At 60.7% G+C, this 21,407-nt stretch overlaps 1 protein-coding gene across 1 annotated transcript in view; it reads left to right on the top strand.

The window, feature by feature from the left end:
- The window catches only part of SARDH (sarcosine dehydrogenase), a 56,622-nt gene that overhangs the window by 19,508 nt on the left and 15,707 nt on the right, over positions 1–21,407 (top strand). The window contains exons 10-16 of the mRNA XM_052648744.1: positions 3,239–3,380; positions 6,006–6,089; positions 8,139–8,252; positions 13,599–13,737; positions 15,139–15,252; positions 16,641–16,788; positions 20,605–20,698. Of these exons, the coding sequence (XP_052504704.1) occupies positions 3,239–3,380; positions 6,006–6,089; positions 8,139–8,252; positions 13,599–13,737; positions 15,139–15,252; positions 16,641–16,788; positions 20,605–20,698 (835 nt within the window). The remainder of the gene's footprint in view (positions 1–3,238; positions 3,381–6,005; positions 6,090–8,138; positions 8,253–13,598; positions 13,738–15,138; positions 15,253–16,640; positions 16,789–20,604; positions 20,699–21,407) is intronic.

Here is a 21,407-nt window from a genome sequence, read left to right as displayed (position 1 = left end):
GAGCGGGTCTGAGTAGGCGGAATGCTCAGCACCAGGTCTGTGCATGAAACACTGCTCAAAGCTGAGCGGAGGCCAGTGTGGGTGCGGGGGCTGCTGTCGGAGCTGGGAGGCGTCCGGCTTGCCCACCGCCCTCTGTGAGCTGGAGCAGTGACGCCCCCAAGCAGGGTCGGTGGGGCCGGGCTTCTGGTCCCCAGGTGGCAGTTCCGCGGGCCGAGCACTGTGGGTGGCAGAGGAGACAGCGGCTTGGAGGGGCTTCTGTGGGGGTCCAGCCCATGGCGCTGTGACGGCCCTGGGCAGACGGGCTCCCTGGAGAGACCCCAACTGGCAGGGCTGGAGGTGGGGGGGGCTGGAGATCGCGCTGGTTCAGCTCGGCATGCCCCGGCTCTTCTGCTTACCTCGCCCCGTCCTGGCCTGATGGGGACTTTGTGTCCGCGGGGATGTGTCTGCCCCACACACAGACAGGCAGGCATACTCTGAGATCCCCTCCCTGCGACCACCCCTCCCGTGGTGCCTGGCACAGCACAGTCTGCTGCCTCGGAGACAGTCTGGGGCTGTGCCCACGTGCTCTCCCAAGAGAGGAATATTCCAGAGATGATAAAGCTGCCCAGAGCCTCAGGGATGGGCCAGTCCCAGCCCCTCGCGCTATAGACAGCAGGCAGAGGAGCCCTCACGGGGGGTGACTCGCCTGAAGTCACCCAATGCTGGAGCCACAGCCGCCCAGCTCCAGGCCTGCAGGCTGTCTGCCGTCTCCCCTCCCTCAGGGGTGAGGCCTCCGCCCTGGGATGTGATGGACCAAGGTGCAGCCTGGGCCTCACAAACAGCCCCCCGCCTCCCGGGCTGGCAGACGTGCCCTCCCCACCCAGGGGCTCTGGGCCTCCCTCCCTCCCTGCCTTCTCTCACAAGCAAGACATCAGTGGGAGCATCTTGGGGGCCCCTTCGTGGGTGTGCACAGAGCCGCCGCCTCTGCCCTGGCCAGCTGGGTCCTTGGGTCACAGGTCGGAGGGCAGAGGGTCCCTGGAGGGAGACCCCCAGAGCTGCAATCTCGGGGGCTGGGGGCTGGGGGCTGGTCCGCCCACTCTCCTGGCCCGAGCAGTGTGCCCCAGGAGAGGACCCGCTGAGGACGTCCGACCCGAGCGGTCCCTGACGTGGGACTTGGTGCCCACCCAGCACCATGCCCCGTCCCCACGCACACACTGGCCGGCCACCACCCCCAGGCCACCTGCCGGCATGGCGCCCGGGGCCTCTCGGCACTAATGAGCGGCTCTGCCTCCCCGGCCCGGTGGGGGTGGAGACGGGCCGCAAGGGCGGCGGGGCAGGGAAAGAGGGCGCTGTGCGGGGAGCTGGGGGCCGCGCTGGTCCCCGTGCTCAGACACGCAGGGGGTCGGAGCCAAGCCCCGGCCTGCGTCACCTCCTCCTGTTACACATGGAGGGCAGGCTCAGGCACGGAGGTGACTGGGGGTCACCTGTAGGGGAGGCTCCCAGGGCAGACACCCACCTGGTGGCCTCACGGGGGGGCGGTGACACCCCCGCTGGAAACCCGGGCAGGTTCTCAGCCACCCCAGCCCCACCTCGTCAGCTGTGCGGCCCTCGGCCAGTTCCCCTCTCTGACCTGGGTCTCCCCATCCGTGAAATGGGGACGAGGGTCCCCTCTCCCAGCGGAAGCGTTTGAGGTTCACGGTAGGGATGTGTCCGCCCCCTGGGGCCTGGCCTAGGCGGGGCCCTTGGTTCTGGGAACGTCGCTGGGGTCCTGGCAGCCAGGAAAGGAGGGGTTGCTCCTTTTATGTCGGGAGGGCGGCTGGATGCTGGCGTGCGGCTGCAGGCCCCTCTGCCCGCCTGTATGCAGGTGGGAAACGGCAGCCTGGCCTATGCGGGCCCCGGGGAGGGGCCCTTGTCCTGCTGGCCCCTGCTGGTGCTCTGGCTCAGCAGATTGCCTGCTCCTGACACCCACCGGCGTGCACAGGTGTGGGCAGAAGGCCGGCGGGGCTGGTCCAGATGGGCAGGATCCGGCTGTTCTGGGACCACCCAGCCCATCCCCACCTGGGTCCCGGCCACGCCTGGGCCCCCCCACAGACCCCCATCCATGAGCCGCCTTCATGCTGACGCTCCTGGCTCAGTGCAGGTGGGTCTCCTATCCCGTGCAAGGAACCAAACCAGCAGCCACACGCGTGAGGCCGCTCTGAGGACCAGCCCCGGGGTTCGCGCAGCTGGCACCCAGCCCCGCCCTGGGAGGGAGCCCCTTACGCGGTAGCAGCCACTGTGAATGGAGCTGGCGTCCGAACCCTCACGAGTGTGGTCCCGCTGCCCCGCCCAGATTGGGGCACCGCGCAGAGTAGAACCGCGTGCGAACCGAGAGCCAGGCAGGTGCGACGAGGCCCGGGCGGGGTCCCTGAGGACAGCAGTGTGGTGGGGACGCAGCCGGGGCAGGCGGTGGTCCTGGAGGGCAAGCGAGATGCCCACAGGTTGGGGGGGAGGTGGGGGCTGGGGGGGTGTTGAGTTGGGCAGCTGAGGGGTGGGCTGTGCCTGGGGAGGGCAGCAGGGCAGGCAGCCCAGCGGGGCCCAGTGAGGCAGGCAGCCCAGCGGCTGTGCCCAGTCTGGCTCGGGCGGCCCTGCAGTCCGAGGAGGCTAGGCAGAAGGCCCGTCGGGTGGCCCGGCCATCGTGCCCATGAGCAGGCTGGGGAGGCGCCTGAGCCCTGGGGGAGGCGCCTCTGAGCTCGGTGGGAAATGGTGAAGGGCCCGTAGGTGGAGCTGGACACCCCTGGGGGTGACGTGGCTGCACCTGTTGCCCCCCAGCTGCCAGGAACAAACCTGCGGGGATCCTGGTCACAGCGTCCCTAGGTGCAGGGTCCTTAGACACAGCTAGGGTCCCCGGACAAGCCTCCGTGCCTCTTGGGGGGGGGGGGTCTCATCTTCACCCTTGTTTCCGCCGAGGGGGCCCCATGGAGAAAGGGGCACTCCGTCACACCTGTTGACCAGACTCTGAAGACCCTAATGTTAGCCTCCACCAGAAGGTCCGGGCTTCTGAGCGGCCCCCCAGTAGGACGAGGGGCACGGTTCACCCCCAGCATGACCCCAGCCTGAGGCCCTGCGCCCATGGTCCCTGTGCCTGACGGCTGTGGGGGCTGCAGGCGAGGAGGCTGAGCTCCCCAAGGCTTGGGGGTGCCCGAGGCCCCTCGGGGGAGGACTCTGGGAGAGGACGAGGGTCCCCAGGCGGTGACACGCCCCTCTGTGTCCACCACAGGCGCTTCCACCGCTCGCTCACGGACCACGGCCGCTGGATCCGGGAGCGCAGCCACGAGGCCTACGCCAAGAACTACTCCGTCGTCTTCCCCCACGACGAGCCGCTGGCCGGACGCAACATGCGGACAGGCCCCCTGCACGAGGTACCCCAGCCCCACGGTGCCTGCTCTGCGCTGGCTGCGGTGCTCTCGGGGAGTCCCGGGTGTGGGGTGACAGTGTGCACACGGCCCCTGGCTGCAGGGCACATGAGGTGACGAGGCGGCTGGTTCGCTCCCGGCATTTGCGGGTAAAACGCGCTTGGAGTGGCACAGCAGGCAGGGGAGCCGCGGGGGGCAGATGTGTGCAGTCACAGGTCAGGAGGCCGAGCCAGGCAGCAGCCTGCTTGGGCCGTCGTTCCTTCTGAAAAACTTCTACCTATACGATGAAACCCATCGTCAGGTGCCCTTTCCTGGGACCTGCCCCTCGGCACTCTGCCAGGTCCCCAGCAACCCAGGCTCCGTCTCCCTGCTCCTATCGCTCCCGTCCCATCTCCATTCCCTGCTTCCTTGCCCCCGTCTGGGGCTGGATGCTTTGCTTACCTCCCTGCGAGGACCCAGCCAGCGGGGCGTGGGCCTGTCTCTGGGTACAGAGCCTGACTCTGGATAGATGCTCAGGGAATGTCCATCCCCTGGATGGGTGGAGCGGGAGGCAGGTGGCAGGCTCAGTGAGCAGGTCACGTTTACAGAAGATAGAGCCTCCTTCCTCTGAGACCAGTCCCTGGACCCCGGAGGCAGCTGGCATCCACGCACGCTCCCCACTACCCCACCAGGACAGAGTCAGCAGAGGTTCCTGGGCTGTCCCACTCTCCGGCCTGGCCTGGAGGGCCCAGGGGGAATCTTGGGATCCCCGTGGGTTCAGGTTCCCCCTCCCTGACCCCGGGCTTTCATCACCCGCACTGTCTGCATAGCTCAGCTGCTTCCCAAAGACACAGGGCTGCTCCATGAGCCTGGTATGGAAGGAGCCGGGCGCAGACAAGTTGCCCAGGTGTGTACAGTTGTGCCGGAGGGGACTTGGTGGGCGCACAGTCATGTCCCCGGGGAGGCATCTGCACTCACGCAGGCCTTGGCTTCCTCCTCAGCAGCCCCCTCGTGCCGCCTCCCAGCCGCTGACGGCTGACGTGTGTGTTGGGGAGGCGACTTGTCTCAGGCGGAGGCGCCCCCATTCTTACTGGAGGGGAGCAGGTTTTGTGTCCTCGGTTCCCAGCCCCTCAGATGCCCAGGGAGACATATCCGGGTGTCACCAGCTGGCATGTGGCCGCGTGCGTCCTCCCCCTTGAGGCTGGTGGCCCACAGGGAGGGGGAGACACAGGCCGTCTGGGCCTCGGGTGCCCATTGGTTCTGGCTGGCACTTGTAAGTCCTGCCGGACTCAGCTTCTGAGGTCCACCCCTCCTGGGCTCCGGACATGGCTGGGCCCCGGCCTCAGGACCTTCCAAACCCAAGAGTGGAGATTCTTTTCTTCCCCCCCAACCGCATTTACTTCAAAGAGATCTGCCACTGTAATAACTGATGGCGTCTGCTGTATTTTTTTATTGTGGCCAAGTGTGTGTAACATACAACTTGCCATTTGAACCTAAAGTGCTCAGTTCAGGAGGCTTCAGGGCCTCCACGCTGCTGTGCGACCATCACCTCCAGCTACTTCCAGAATGTTCTCATCACCGCAACAGGAAACCTTGTTCCCGTTAAGCAATAACTCCCTGTCCCCCTGCCTTCCAGCCTCGCAAAAGTGAAAGTGAGTGAAAGTGTCAGTCGCTGTGTCCTGCCTGACTCTTTGCGACCCCATGGGCTGTAGCCCGCCAGGCTCCTCCATCCATGGGATTCTCCAGGCGAGAATCCTGGAGTGGGCTGCCATGCCCTCCTCCAGGGGATCTTCCCCACCCAGGGATTGAAGCCGGGTCTCCTGTGTTGCAGGCGGATTCTTTACATCTGAGCACCCGTTCTTTCCTGTCTGTCTCTGGGGACTGGCCTCTTCTAGTCACTTCATGTAAATGGAATCATACACCGTGTGGCCTTTGGTGACTGGCTCCTTCCCCTTAGCTCCTGGGCTTCATCTGTGATGTAACAGGTGTCAGAATGTCCTTTCTTTCGGAGGCTGGCACCCCGTCGTGTGGGCGGGCCACGCTTGCCACCCCGCGTTCGTCAGAGCTAGTGTGCACAGCTTGTCTGTTGCCCGGTTTCAATCTCCAGGGTGGGCACCAGCTGTGGCATCGTGGGGTCCCTGGCTGTCCCGTAGCAGACGCCACCAGCTGGGGGGCTCGGGCGCATTTCTCACCGTTCTGGGGGCTGGATGGTCAGGGGTAAAGGTGCCCACCGCCTGGTCCCTGGTGAGGGCCCTCTTCCTGGCTTCGGGACGGCCGTCTCCTGGCTGTGTCGGCTCCCCATCTCCTGATAAGGATCCGGAATCTGCCCTTGGGCCCTCATTTCCCCTAATTCCCTCCTCACCAGCTCTGTCCCCAATACAGTCACTCTGGGGATAAGGCTTCAACACAGGAGTTTGGGGTACAGTTCAGTCCACGAGAGAAGCTCGCTCTACAGGTCGGGGACTCTTAGGGTGGGCAGCCGGGCACTGAGGGAGCCCCAGGGTTGGACTCAGCCTGGGCTCGGGTCCCGGGTCTGAACGCCAGCATCTCTTTGTCATCCACACCCTGAGGTGTCAGGTGGCGGGTCCCGGCCCCCCTGCCCTGCTCTGGGGGTCCACCGGGCCTGAGTCTGCTTGCTGTCCCCACTACCAGGAGCTCCTTGCACGAGGCTGCGTGTTCCAGGAGCGGCATGGCTGGGAGCGGCCGGGATGGTTCAGTGCCCAGGGCCCAGCTCCGGTGAGTAGGCCCCCAGCACACGCCCAGCCCTGCCCTCCCCCACCCCCCACCGCCCACTGCCCACCCCTGGGTCCGCCCCACCGGAAGTGGCTGCACCGCTCGCTGTCACTGGTGCTCGGGAGCATGGTGAGCTGTGGGGTGGGAGGCTCATCTGGCCTTTGGAGAAGTCGAGCCCCTGCCGGTCTGCCCAGGCCGCCTGTGACCTCGGGCCCCTGCCACGGACGTCACTCACTGCCCACAGTGCCCGGCCTCCCACCGCCCAGATGGGCTAGGGGCCCGGGAAAGCTGGTGCTCCCCAGCGAGGAGGCCACACACGAGACTCCCCCGTTGATGGGAGAAATTAGAGCATCTTCTCATAATTTTGCTCATATATTTTTGGCGGCTGCAACTGTTAATGTGAGTAGGAGGATTTAGCACTAAATTATGCATTCCGTGTGTTAGTTTATAAGTTGGGGTTTTCGCAGTGTTCTGGCCTCTGGGTGCCCTCTTGGGGGTTCCCACCTCCTACCCAGTTCCTCCCAGGGAACTGGGTTCACAGAGGAAAGAATAGAAACCATCCTGCCTGTGAGGCCCTGGGTCTCTGGGGCAGGCGGTGTGATGCTCTAATACACCCGGGGGGATAGGAGTGGACACCGGTTTGTACAAATGAAAAGCCCCTTCTGTTGCTATACTTCAGCAGCCACCTTCCAAGTGCGACCTATCTCCCATCTCCATAGCAACCATGTCCCAAGGCAAGTTCCTGATGGCCTCTGGGGTCAGCAGAGAGGAGGGGCCTGCACAGACCCCTCCCTGCCTCCAGCCTGGTGCCTGGAAGCCCCTCTTTCCCAGAACCCTTGGGCAAGTGGGAAGAGACCAGAGCCAGAATCAGGAACACACCCTTGGTTCTGAGATGGGTGGGCTTTGCAGCCCCCTCCCACCTGGGAGCCACCCGGGAGCCCAGGGCATTGGGCCACCGGACCCCCCCCTCCCCCCCGCCGGCTCCCTGCTTCCTGGCCAGGCTGCAGCGGGCTGGGCTGTTCCTGCAGGGGCCTCAGGGGCCAGTGGGAGCCACCTGGCAGGCCAGGGAGATGACTTCCTGCAGAGACTCCTATAAAGGCCTTCCCTGGACCAGGGCTAGGCCAGGAGCTGGGGGTGGGGAGTGAGGGGGTACTTGGAGGGACAGAGAGGCCCAGTTCAGTCAGGACCTCACCCTCAGCTCTTACTGGTGAGAAGAGACGGGGCGGGGCTGGCCCTGTGCGGGGTGAGAGGTGCCGGGCTTGCTCACACTTTTCCAGGAGTGGCCGCAGAGTTGGGAAGGAGGGGCTCCATCAGCAGGAACAGGACTAGGAGTGGGGTGTGATGTTCTGGGCCTCCCTGAGAGTGGCTGGCCAAGCACAGGAGAGGCCAAGGCAAGAGGCGCTGAGGACCGGCCTCCAGGGCCCACCGCCCTGCCTCAGACCAGGCAGTCAGGGCTCTGCGGGGACTGGAGGCAGGCGGCAGCTTCTCTGCACCTTGGTTCCCCGATCTGTCCAGAGATTCTCCCTTCCTGAACGTGCAAGGCCCTTTGAGCAGGGCCAGGCCGGAGGAGGACCGTGTCCTGGATCGCCATGGCGACAGCATCGGGAATCCTTGCAGCAGGCACCCCACCCCCGATGCTGTCTCTCTCTTCTTCAGCATGCTGACCCCTGGGCCTTGTCCCAGCCCCTCGGCCCTGAGACGGAAGCCCTGGGCTGGCCCCTGGGGTCCCAGTCAACCCGCCCTGTGCGCTGTTCAGCCCCCTGTCTCCCCCTCTCTGCCTGCCCACGCTCCATTTCTCCTCCGTCTCGGGCCCAGCCCTCCCACTGCCACGGTGACCAGGGTGCGCCCGTGCCGTGCTGCTGGCATGCCTGAGCCGCGCCTGCAGCCAGCCCCGTCCGCAATGCACTGCCCCGTGATGGGGGTGGGGCCTGGCGAGGGCAGGGCCAAGGTCAGTCTGTCCTGTGGGCCTCGGTCTCCGCAGGGCCCGGCTCCGGGCCAGGCGGCGTGTGTGGGGAGGAGGGCGGGGCTGTGACGCCCCCTCGCCTGCCGCAGGTGCTCCCCTACGACTACTGCGGGGCGTATGGGCGTCGGGCGCACGAGGACTACGCCTACGGCTGGCTGCTGGGCCAGGAGTACACCTTCAGCTTCCCTCCGCACCATGATGTGGTAGGCCCCCAACCCCGAAGGGGCAGAAAGCTGGGCGGCACTTAGGGCCAGTCAGGGCAGGCACCCGGGGAGCTCTCTCCCAGCTGGCTCCCTGTACCCTCACCCCGTTGTGGGCTGACTCAGGTTTGAGGTGGAATTGGTGATGCTCCCCTCGGCCCTCCGGCTGTACCGAGACTTTGCCGGTGGCGCGGCCTGCTGGGGGCGTCAGGGCCAGAGGAGGTGGCCCGGCCCGGCTCAGGCTGTGTGGTCTTGGGCCGGGGATTCATCTCTTGGAGCCCCTCAGAGCCGCCCCCAAGCGTGACTGTGGGTGGCGAGCCCCCTGCCGGGTCTGGGGCCGTGGTTCCTGTCTGCTGTTCTGACCGAGCAGACGCAGGACAAGGCTGTCCAAGACGGGGCCCTGAGGGGACAAGCAGAGGAGGCCGCAGCTGGGGCCCGCTTGCAGCCCCGCTTTCTCCGGAAACGGGCAGGTGCAGCGGCTCCTGGGCCCTTCCAAGCCCGGCTCCCTGGTACGGCGGGAGAGGAGGTGACGGGGTCCTAGGGGCCAGGCCTCCCCCAGGTCCGCATCACGCTAGGGGTTCTCACAGCGTCTACAGAGAAGATGACTCCAGTGTCCCCGCTGAGATACCCAGCTGTTCTGTTACAGAGGAGAACGTGCTCTCTGTGTCCGTGAGCACGTGGCCGACCGCACGAGGGGGTGAAGGCCCGCTCAGTGTCTACGCTGGGCTGGGGCCACGGTCTCAGCCTGGGGGCTGGATCCCCAGAGATGGGCGGCCTGGGATGCCTCCTGGACGTGGGACCCCCGGCAGTCGTGTGAGGCCCTTCACTCAGAAGCACCCTGGGCTGGGTTTCATGCTCTGCTATTGCTGCCTGCAAATTCTGAATATATTTAGAATGTGGCCCAGGTGTGACTTTGCACCTGGACCTGTAGGGAAGGAACCATGCGTCCCCCCCACAAGCTTGCTCTAGTGAAGGCGTTGGGGAAGAGGCTTCTGAAACAGGAGGGGAGGCACGTGCCTCTGGAAGTCCAGGAGGCCCTGGGGGCCGCCTCTCCCGGGAGTGAATGGGACTCCGTCTGGCACCTCCGCAGGGCGGCTTCCAAGGCCCACGGGGTGTTCAGGCCCTTGAGGATGTGGGCGCCAGGCGGGGCGCCAGCTCCACTTCCTGGCTGCATCCCAGCAGAGGCGCCTTGACATCCCAGAGCAGGAGACGCACGCGTGTTCTCAGCCTTGGCAGCTTCCCCAGCCCGGGCAGACGAGAGTCAGCCTGCAAGTTGTCTGGGGGTTGGATCTGCAGCCCAGCAGCCTAAGCGAAGGCACCCCAACACTGACAGTGGAGGGGGAGCCGTAAACGGTGGTGGGGTCTGGACAGTGGTGCACAGCGCCTTTGGGGCTCAGGAGATGAGTCAGTGGGGCGCTGTGTGGCGGCCCGCTGCCCTGGGGTGGAGGGCAGGGAGCTGGCCCCACACTGGCCAGTTTCCCTGGTATAGAGACTCACCGTCCACGCCCTCTCCCGTCCAGGTGGAATCACTGAAGACATGGTAGGGAGGATGCACTTGGGGGCTTCTTGGGGTCGGGGCACTGCTGGACAGACCCAGGCTCAGCCATTTCCTCCTGTGTAACCCTGAGCAGACCACGCCCCTTGCCTGGGCCTCAGGGGGCAGCTGGCTGTAAGGCCCATTGTAGACCGCTGGGCAGTGGCGTCTGAACCGTGGGATGGGGGAGAAGGCGCGGGCTCCTGGCCCTCTCGCGGCCTCTGCCCCTCTCTCACCCCAAACTCACCTTCCAGAAGCCTCTGATCTACGTCCTGTCTCTGTAGATGTATCGTGCCTGGACGTTTCCCGTAAGGCACTCACACAGTGGCGGTCTTCTGTGACTGGCCTGTCACCGAGCTTGTTTTCAGCGTTGCCTCCACGTTTGAGGACATATCAGTGTTTCGTTACTTCTTTTTTGGAACAGTATTCCATCACAGGGGTGCACTCCTTTTTATTTTTCCATTCATCTGTGGCTGGACACGAGCTGGACTTTGGGGCCATCGTGAATATTGCTGCTCTGCAAATGTGTGTACAGGTTTTTGGACAAATGTTTTCAGTTTTCGTATCTAGGAGCAGGACTGCTGGGGCACGCGGTGACTCCATGTTCAACATTTTTGGGGACCTGCCAAGGGTTTGCCAAAGTGGCTGCACCATTTTACGTCCCCACCCTTCGTGGACAAGGTTCTAATTTCTCCATCCTCATCGGCACTCACAGTTCTGATCTAGCCATCGTAGTGGGTGTGAAGTGGTATCTCAATGATCGGAGTTGCATTTCCCTAATGACCCACGATGCTGAACATCTTTTTTATGTGCTTATTTAGCCATTTCTCTATCTTTTTCGGTGAAATTTATATTTGGATGTTCTGCTCATTTTAAAATCGAGTTGTTTGTCTTCTTATTGGGTTATAAGAATTCTCTATACATTCTGGATACATGTTCCATATCCAATTTATGATTTGTAATTATTTTTTTCCCTTCTGTGGGTTGTCTTTTCACTTTTTTAACGATATCATTGGTAGCACAAAAGTTCCTAATTTTGATGAAGTACAGCTTATGCACTTGACATGGACATGAACTTGGGCGGACTCCAGGAGGTGGTGAGGGACCGGGAAGCCCGGCGTGCTGCAGTCCCTGGAGCTGCACGTAGCTGGACGCGACTTGGTGGTTGAATGAAAACAGCTTGTGTATGCCTTCTCTGGCCCCTGGTGTTTTTGGTGTCATATTTAAGAAAGTGTTTCCGAACTCAGGTCACAATGACTTACTATACCCTCTTCTCAGAATTGTATAGCTGTCGGTCTTACACTTAGGTCTGTGGCCCATTTTGACGAAGCTTCGTGAAAGGTGTAAGGAAGGGACCCAGCTTTAGACTTTTGCAAGTGGCTCTCCGGCTGTGCAGCACCATCTGTTGAAGGTTGCTCTCTTCCCCGTTGAATTGCCCTGGCATCCTTGTGGCAGATCAGCTGACCATAAAGGTGAGGGTTTATCTCTGGACTCTCCGTTCCATCCCGTTGATCTTCGTTTCCTTCCGTGCGTTTGTACCACTGTCTCGAGTACAGTGACTTTGTAGTAAGTTTTGAAGCCAGGAAGAGCAGATCGTCCCGCTTTGTTCTTCTTTTTCAAGGTGGGTTTGAACGTTCCAAGTGCCTTGCATTTCTGATGAATTTTAGCATCAGTTTGTCAATGTCTGCCAAGAAGCCAGCTGGGATTTTGGTAGAGACCCTGTCAAATCCATAAATCAACACGGGTGCTACCGTCATCTTAGCAATAGTGAGTCTTCATCTTGCAAACATGAGAGGCCTTTCCATTTGCTTAGGTCCCCTTTAATCTTCTTCAGAGACATTTTCTAGGGAGCACAAATTTGCCCTTCATTTGTTCAATTTATTTGTAAGCCTTTAAAAACTCTTTTTGAAGATGTAAATGGAATTATTTTCCTAATTTCATTAATTTCTCACTGCTATTGCATAGAAATGATTTTTTTGTTTGTTTTATATTGACGCTATAGCCTCCAACCTTGTTGAACTATTTTATTAGTTATAATAGTTTTTTTTTTTTTTTTCAGTGAGTTCTCTAGGATTTTCTATATGTAAGATCATGTCATCTGCAAATAGAGATAGTTTTACTTCTTCTTTTTCAGCCTGGATACCTTTTATTTCTTCTTGCCTAATTGCCCTGGGTTGGACCTCCAGTACAATGTTCCCTAACGACCAGTGATATTGAACATCCTTTTGTGTGCTTATTTAGCCATTTCTCTATCTTTTTTGGATAAATTTCTATTTTGATATTTTGCTCATTTTAAAATTGTTTGTCTTTTTATTGCGTTATAAGTATTCTCTATACATTCTGGATACAAGTCCCTTATCCGATTTATGATTTATAATTATTTTTTCCCTTCTGTGAGTTGTCTTTTCACTTCTTTAATGATATCATTGGTAGCAGAAAAATTCTACCAATACGATGTTGAGTGGAAGTGGCAGAGAGGACAGCCGTCTCTTATTCCCGATCTTAGCAGCAGACATCCAGTCCCTCCTCATTAAGTGGGATTTTGCTGATGCCTTTTATCTGGTCAAGGAATTTCCCTTTTAGTTGTAGTTTATATGGAGTTTTTATCATGAACAAGTGTTGTATTTTGTCAAATACTTTTTATGCATCTATTGAGATAATCATTTGGTTTTTGTCCTTTGTTCCAGTAATATGGTATGTTATATTGATTTGGGAATGGTGAGCCAGCCTCCCATTTCTGGGATAATCCCACTTGATCACGTAATCCGTTTTATGTTGAATCTAGTGTGATACTGTTTCACGGAGGTTTTTGGTGTCTGTAGTCATGAAGGATATTGGTCTCCGATTTTCTTATGAGGACTTTGGTTTTGGCTTTGGGGTAATGTTGGCCCCATGGGAAGAGTTTGTGAAGAACTGGTATTAATTCTTCTTTGAGTGTTTGGTAAAATCCACCAGTGAAGCCATGCGGGCCTGGGCTTCTCCGTCTGGAGAGTTTTAATGACTAAAGAAGGCTCTTTTCGTTGTAGACCTGTTCAGACTGGTTCCCCTTCAGCCAGCTTCAGTGATTTGTGTCTTTCTGGGAATTTCCATTTCATGTCTAATTTATTGGTGGACAGTTGCTCACAATAGTCCTTACAATTCTTTCCTATGAATTGGATAGTGATACCCTTCTTTCATTCCTGATTTTAGCATTTGGAGTCTTTTCTGATTCTTGGTAATTTCATTTAACGATTTGCTAATTTCACAGAACTTTAAAAAAAAAAAAACAATTTTCCATGTTGCTGATTTTCTCTGTCTATTGAGATTTTTGTTTATTTCCTTTCTAGTCTTTGTCATCTCCTTCCTTCTGCCTGCATTGGGTTTAACTTGCTTTCCCTTTCCTGGTTTCTCCAAGGGGAGTGTGAGGCGACTTGAGAGCCTTTGCAGGTGTGACGCCCGATGGGCGTGACGTTGTTTTCTCCTGTTCTTTCCTCTCCAACGGCTTCTAATCCTCCTGGTGACTTTTTCACCTGAGCCACTGGTTATTAAGAAGTGTCTTCTAGTTTCACTTATTTGTGAACTTCCAAATTTTCCTTCTGCTGTGGATTTCTAATTTGATTCCATTTGGTCAAAGAACACGTTATGCGTGGCCTTCACCCTTTGGAGCGTGTCCTCTCGCGGCCCCCGCTCCCCCTGGGCCCCTGCGCCTGAGGAGAGTGTGCCCGTGGGTTTCTAGCTGGAGGGGAGGAGAGGGTCTTGGAGCCCAGGGCTGCGGGTCTTTGTTGGGGAGGTGGGTCCCGGAGCCCCCACGGCACCCCAACTCTGGAACTTTTCAGATCAAGAAGGAGTGTCTGGCCTGCAGAGGGGCCGCGGCTGTGTTCGACATGTCCTACTTCGGGAAGTTCTTCCTGGTGGGCCCGGATGCCAGGAAGGCTGCCGACTGGCTCTTCTCCGCCGACGTCAGCCGGCCCCCAGGTACGGACCAGGAGGGCCGCCTGCCTCTGCCGCCTCAGCGCGGCCCCAGGCACAGGCTGACCCTGTCCGCTCTGGGCTTGCGTAGCTCATGGCTCTGCCCCCAGCCTGGCCCTGGGCCCCGCCTCCAGACTCCTCTGCCCTGCTTGCCAAGCCCCAAGGCCCAGCCCCCTCCACCTTCCTCTGCGTCCTCCACTACCCTCCTCTGACGTTGCTCCAGATGGAATTCGAGGCAGCAGGCCCTCAGAACAGTCTCCTGGGGCTGAGGAGCCTGTCCACTCCCCCACCAGGAATGCTCTCCCCATAGGGTTTCTAGAATTCAATGAAAACACAGGATGCTCACTTTCATTTGAATTCTAAATGAAGGATGAATAAACCCCTCGGGTAAGTGTGTCCCAGGCAGTGTTTGGGATCCTCACTTCCCTGTTTTTTATCAACCGCGCCCTTAGCATCTTCCCCGCCCATCTGCCCGCCCCAAACTCTCCCAGCCCCACTGCCTTACGTCCTAGCCCTGCTGCACCGAAATACCGCTCCGAATGGCTTTAAACAACCCTCCTGTGTTGCCTTGAGTCTGGGGCTAGTTCAAAGTCAGGGCCAGAGACCGCGGGATCTCCTGGCTCCCGGCTGTGGCCACCGCTTTCAGCTACATCACTGCAGCCTCTGCCTCCGAGGTCACAGGGCCGTCACCCTGCGTTTGCTTCTTCTAAGGACATGAGTCGTGTGAGATCAGGTCAACTCTCCTGAGCTCTGATCTTCTTAACATGATCCCGTCTGCAAAGACCCTATTTCCAGATAAGGTCCATTTTTCAGAGGGACTGGGAGTTAGGACCTCAACACACCATTTGGGGAGACACAGTTCAACCGTTACACCACGCATCCTGCCAAACCACCCACACACCTCATCCCATGCCCCTGCTGCCCACCTCCCCTGGTCCCCCTTCCCCCATTCACCCTGCCAGCACCTTTCTACCCACCCACCCCTCCTCCCATCCATCCCTGCCCCACCCGCTCCCCACTCCCCATTCACCCCCATCCACCCATGCATCCATCTTCCATCCACATATTCTTGTATTCAGCATTCATGGAGCTTCTGCCGTGCCAGGCTTGGCACCCAAGCACCAAAGTGAATGAGATGTGAAATCCTGCCCTGAAAGTGCCCCAGCGCGGACGGGGGGAGGAGTCACATTTCAAGATGAATAAGTCTTCTTGTTCCTTCCTCCTCCGAGGACGGCGGTGCTCGGTGGCCTGCCTGTCCCTCTCTGGGTCATCGAGTCACGGTGGCATCACCAAGCTGAGGGGCCTATCAAGGTCCCCCTGGGCATCTGGCCAAGGTTACCCAGCCCCGAGGGACTGCCCGCCCTGCTGAGTGGCTCCCCCTCTCTGGGATCTTTCTCCTGCCCGCAGGCTCCACGGTGTACACATGCATGCTGAACCACCGCGGGGGCACAGAGAGCGACCTGACCGTGAGCCGCCTGGCCCCCGGCCCCAAGGCCTCCCCGCTGGCCCCGGCCTTTGAAGGTGAGAGGTGCCCCAAGGCCCAGCAGCGAGGCAGCGGCCAGTGCGGGACGGGCGGGAAGGGCTTCCGAGGCTGCTCTGCAATCCCGCGTGTGCCCGCTGCGGTCAGGGCCTGGGAGATCAGACGTCTTGCTTCAGGCTGAATGCAGCCTTTGTTCGGGCAGCGATGCTGAGCTCTGAGTGCTTGGTGGTTATGCCTTTGAACCTGCCTGTCCTGCGGGGTTTCAGGGCGGCCGCAGCGTGGGTGTACTCAGCTCGCCTGCCCAGAACAAAGTGAGCCAAGGATACGGCCATGCCTCCCACGTGGAGGGGGAAGCTACCTCCTTCCTGCCTCCGGCATCCATGCTGAATCAGCTCTCTTGGTTCCCACGTAACTCCCAGTCTGGGGGTGGGGGGGTAGGTCCTTGGAAGATCTCCAGCTCTGGGCCCAAGCTGATGCCTGGACGGCCCTGTGCAGCTCCTCCGCTTTTGCTCGCATGCCTCCGGTGACGGGGAGCTCAGTGCCCGCACCCCTTCTCTGCACGGCTCTGATTCCCTGAGCGGGGCCTGCTGCCCATAACGTCACCCCTCGGCGGGCGTGGGAGCCGTCTGGTCTCTTGTGCGGCAGCCCCTCCCATCCGGGAGGGAGAGCGGTGGCCGAGATCCACAGACAGTGGGCAGCGACAGGGACCCAGGGCCGCACGGCCGTCTGGGGTCACCCGCCCGGGGCAGTGGCTCTCAGGACACCGGGCGGAGCTGGGCTGCCCTCCGCTCAGCAGTTCCCAGGGGTGGTTTGGCTCAGTGGCTGCTCACAAGCCGTGGACTCGGAGCTGGCTAGAGGCGGTCTTCTCACGCGTGGGGCCTCTCTGAGCCTCGTCTCCTTTTCAGAAACCTGAGGGTATGACGCGTGCCAGCTTCTGGGGGAGGGTCAGTGGTATAAAATTTTACAGCGGTGGCTGTAAAATTCCGGCCTCTGAAAGGCCACTGCAGGGAACCCCAGGAATGGGGTGGGGACGTGGGAACGTGCAGAGAGATGGGAACTGGTGAGAATGCAGTCTCAGAGAGGGACAGAGGCTTGTCCGCGGTCACCCGGCACTGGTGGCTGAGGTGGGACTCAGAATCTCCCAAGGGGTGACGGCGCTGGGGGCCCTTACACTTCCCTGGATCACAGACCCTTTGAGAAGTGGGAGAAAGCCTCGGACGCTCCCAGAAAATGCTCCCTTGGCATTTTGTCCTGCGGGCGATGAGAACCCAGAGCCCTTTCAGGAGGGTTCTCCGACTTGGGCCTGGGCGGCTCACGTTCAAGGGAGGAGGGCTTGTTTCCTCCACAGAGGCCCTGGGCTTCCCCTCCCGGTCCCGCCTCCTCCCGCCTCCCCGCAGCCCTGCTCTGAGTCCCCGCGCTTCTCCTGTAGGTGATGGCTACTACCTGGCCGTGGGCGGGGCCGCGGCCCAGCACAACTGGTCCCACATCAGGACTGTGCTGCAGGACCGGAAGTTCCAGTGCCAGCTCATCGACAGCTCCGAGGACCTGGGCCTGGTCAGCGTCCAGGGCCCGGCCAGGTGAGGAGAGGGTGGGGACTCGAGGGCCGCGGTACACCTCGTCCCTCTGTCTGGGCCCGAGGCAGAACCATTTACTGGTCTAGAATGGGACGTGGTGGCCAGTGAGCTGAACGTGCCGGCGACCCCCAAGAGGCCAACCAGGAACATGCTTTTCAAAGCACTGGGATACGGAAAAGCTCTTAATATATGACTCATACTCAGCGTCTGGGGGCTCAGGGGTCGTGGAAGGGCTGAGAACTGTGTGTGCCATCTCTAAGTGGGAGGAGCCAGACTGGGGCTCCCTGTGCCACCCGGGCTGAGGGTGCTGCTCCGCAGCAGGAGGACACCGGCTCCTCCCTAAGCACCTCCAGCAACTAGGTCCACGGACGATCGTCCGCTCCTTGATTCATCCTGTGAGCGTTTACCGAGCTGTGTTCCCACCCACAAGGAACCGGCTCCCGGACGGGCCTTGGATGCTGGCTTCTGCCTGGACAGTCTGAGGCAACGGATCACCTGGGCACGTGTGCACTTTGGAAAGATCCTCTGGCTGGGCGTCAGAGAAGGGGCGGGTGGGGAGGGGTGGAGGGCCAGGGGCAAGCACCGCGTGTTAGCACCGACCAGCGGGGTGCCTGGGGTGCTCCGGTGTCTGCTCCAGTCCTGACCCTAGCCCTTTAGGCGTTGAGAACTGTTTTCTTCTCTTAGTGGTGAGGAGAGGACAGTGTGTCTCCAGCCAGGTTATCCCCCAGCCGCGCACTGAGATGACGCACGGCTGTGTTCACAGGCATCCCTGTCAGCCTGGGGTCACACCAGGATCCCCGGTCGCTGCCCTCAGACCCCGCCACAGCGTCCATTTTCCCTGGTGCTTTGGAGCCGGCCAAGCCAGCAGCTCCCGGGCTGGGTCCTGGGCGGGTGGACCTCCCCTCCCGGGCACAGCTGCAGCTGGTTCTGCGTGTGCCCCACCTTGCCCAGAGGCGCACGGCAGACAGGCAGGCAGTCCGTGCTGGTGGAGTCAGGGTTGGGCGTGTACCTTAGCCATCAAATGCTGGACTTCGGGCTGCCCGTGAAAGCCAGTGTCTGTTAAGGGGACCTTGGAGGAGACGCTGGAGGAAATGGGGGCTCAGGCCGTGGGTGCTCTCTGAAGGGACAGTGTTCCAGACAGAGGGAGCAGCAGGTGCAGAGGCCCTGCGCGGGAGGAAGCACAGCAAGGGAAGGGCTGTGGGAGAGGACGAGCTCAGAGGGCTGCGGCGGCCAGAGCTTGCGAGGGGAGAGGCTGCTCCTCCAGGAGAGGGGGCTGAGCGGAGGAGGGGCGCGGTTGGACGTGGGCTTTAACGGGGTCTCTGATGCTGGGCCAGAGTGTGGGAGGCGGGCAGGAGCCTCAGGGGCCAGGGGAAGGAGGGACTCCAGGGAGGGCGTGACGACCTGTGTCTGGGTGGTCAGTGGGTCAATTAGGACAAAGACCGCGCATTGACAGGTGGGTCTGGAGGCCCGGCGGTTCCTGCGGACTTGACGAGGTCATGTCGGGTGGCTGGGTGGGGGCCTGCTGAGACAGGAGGGGAGGACAGGAACGGGCTGTGTGGAGGGAGGCCGAGCTTGCCGGCCGCAGCAGGAGAACCGGGATGCTGGGGTTCTGCAGAAAGACGCGTGGACCACGCTTGCCCTGGCCCGGCTTGGGGACGCGCCCTGTTCTGCAGGCGGGGGTCTGCATTTATCCCCTGGGTGAGCTGACGTCTGCATCTCTGGGCTGAATGGGGATGTGGGGTGGTCCTGGACTCCTGAGCGCTAGGCGGTCCTCGGAAGCTTCATTGCCATGGCGACCTTGGAGAGGGACTGGGTTATTTCTGGTGTGGTGGGGGGTGAGTGGGCAGGAGAGGGAGGGGGCGCCAGACAGACTGATCAAGGCGCGGCCTGCGGGGACAGGCCAGCTCTCCCAGCCTCATTATAAGCTGCTCCAGGAGGGCGCCGAGTGACGGTTGCCAGGGCAGGAAGACGAGCTCCCCTCCTCCTGGCGATTTCTTAACTTTCTCCTCCAAATTGTCCTCGCTCCTTCAAAAATAACCCGAAGTTTCTGGTATGAATAATAATGTCACCAGTGCCGCCGATAAGGGCTGGACTTTCTGAGCTGTTTCGTGGGAAGCGTTTCGTGGCACCTGGACCAGGGGAGATGCTGGATGACCTGCCAACCAGTGGAACTTTCGGGAGACAGTTCAGAATTGATGGCCCAGAACGGTAGCCTCTAAGCCATATGTGGCCAGCAAGGCCTTGAAACGTGGCTGGCGAGACAGAACTTTTTTGTTTTAATTAACCGAAGCTCAGGAGACCCCTCGTGGCTGGTGGGGCGGTGGTCGCTGTTGCATGGTTAATGCCCAGGTGCCTGCCTCACTGCCCTCACGGGGCAACGTGGGGGCCCAACACCAGGTGGGGGGGGCCAGTGATCTGAACCTGGTCTCCGCCCAGAGCCAGTGCCCTCTGGCGCCACCTGCTGCCCACTGTGGGAGGGATAGCCTCCCGCACCCTGGCCCGTGCCCTGCAGACCTGCGTGCCCAGGTTGTGCCCAACTGGGGACCCCCGGCCCTGCTGAGCCCCAGCTCCAGCTCCTCCCTCCTTCCCCGTGGGGCAGACCCCGCCACCCAGGGCTGCAGTGTAGACAAGCTTCTTGAGGGCCGGGTGTGCATTCTCCAGGGGCAGGCACGCGTGGGTGCCGGGGTGTTACATAAGGATCCTGACACACTGCAGTGGGCTGGGCATCTCGGGCCGGTGTGGGGAGGCAGCTGCTGGCACCGTGGGGGGCAGGGATCATCAGGGTCGGAAGTGTCTCTGGGCACTGGCTGGGACCCTGTGAGGCAGAAATGGGGGTGGGTGGGAGCTGTTTCCTGCCGATGGGGAGCTGGCCCAGAGGTGCAAAGCCAGCCCACCTTCAATCAGTCCCATTTACCAAGTGCCCTCTCTGTGCCAGGCACGTCTGCCGGGCCCCGTCGGCACGGAGCTCCCGGTTCAGTGGGGCAGGTTTGCAACCATGAGAGGTGCCCTGGCGGGAGACGTATCAGGGCCACAGGCTCAGGCCGGGGGCGTTGAAGGGGGACTTGACCCAGACTCAGAACCAGGGAGGGCTTCTTGTAGGAGGTGACAGACGAGCCAAGACCTGAAGGATGACGGAAGATTCGACAGGGGCCGGGACGCCTGGAGGGAAAGTGCATGGTGCGAGAGTGAGCTCAGGCCGGCAGGGAGGGAGGCGAGAAGCCAGGCGCCCCGGAAGGGAGGGTTTCCATGGACACTGGAAGGTCTCAGGTGGACTATCAAGCGTGAGGGTCAGACTCTTCCGGGCACAGCCAGGCAGAGGGGCGAGGAGAGGGGCCCCTGCCCTTGGGCGGCTTTGGCAGGCGGGGCATTAACTGGTTAGACAGTTGCTCCAGGCCTGGGTTCCCCATCTGAGAAAGGAGAGCCAGGGCTTGGCTATTTCTGCCACTGTTTCTGATGATGGTGCCTTTTTTTCCTTTAACTTGATACATTTTTTTTGGCCATGGTGCCTCGTATTTGAGATCTTAGCTCCCCGACTGGGGATCAAACTCAGGCACCCTACAGCAGAAGTACAGAATCTTAGTCGCTGGATGGCCAGGGAAGTCCTGAAGGTGCCTTTCTCGTATGACTGGATCTTTGCACATCTCCATCTTGGTGTGTTTTATTAAGAGCACGTTTGTTCTCGGTCTGCCCCGTGAGGACAGGGCCTCAGCCTGCCCACCGTGGTGGCCTCAGAGCCCTCCCAGCCCAGGGTGCACACCCAGGAGGGCTTGGCAGGTGTTTGTTGACCGACTGACTGACCAGCCTTGTCCTTGCTCACAGCCGGGCCATTCTCCAAGAGGTGCTGGAGGCCGACCTGAGCGATGACGCCTTCCCCTTCTCCACCCACAAGCTGGTGAGAGCCGCCGGGCACCTGGTAGGTAGCAGCGGCTCACGGGCCCCGGGCTAGTGGGGGAGCAGCCACGACGTGCTCTGGGGACAGACCAGGGCGGGAGTCTCGTGCCCTTGGGCGGGGCTCTGGAGCTCCTGGGCCCGGCTTCTCTGCAGTAAAGTGGGGGTCCAGACAGCCATGCCCACCGGCTTTTAGGGCCTCAGAGGAGCGGGGTCCAAGTCGATGCCTGGCACATGCAGGGGCCGGTCCCAAGCTTCTGTCTTGGCCTTGCTGCCTGTGCGGCTGCCCCTCATGTCCTCTCCTTGGGTGTGGGACACACCCTCCAGGGTCAACGTGTTTCCTGTGCCCCCTTGCGTGGCTCGGGGCTAGGGACAGACAGCGGTCAGTTCTGCTGCTCCCGAGGCCTGCGTGTCCTGAGCGTGTCCAGGTCTTCCTGGACTGTCCCCCCTCCCCTGGCACTGTGGGAGGGGGCAGGGACTGCTTGGGGTGCCCTGCCAGGCCCCTGGGCAGCACCTTTGCCTGTCTCCCAGCCCAGAAAGTCGGGTCCCAGGGCCGGAAGCTTCTGAGACTGTGGGCGGCTCCAGCAGACCCGCCGTCCTCCGGGACCCTGGGCCGGGTCCTGGGTCCAGCTCTGGTCAGCCCGTCCTACTCCTGGGCTTCGGTTTACTTTTTGGAAAATAAGTGTCACGATTTCCACTCTGACTCCTTGGGGCCGAGGTGAGGAACAGGCGGT

This window comes from Budorcas taxicolor, chromosome 11, assembly GCF_023091745.1.
Source record: "Budorcas taxicolor isolate Tak-1 chromosome 11, Takin1.1, whole genome shotgun sequence".
Taxonomy (NCBI): domain Eukaryota; kingdom Metazoa; phylum Chordata; class Mammalia; order Artiodactyla; family Bovidae; genus Budorcas; species Budorcas taxicolor.
Note: the sequence above shows the minus strand (reverse complement) of the source record. Positions and strands in the feature narration are given on the sequence as shown.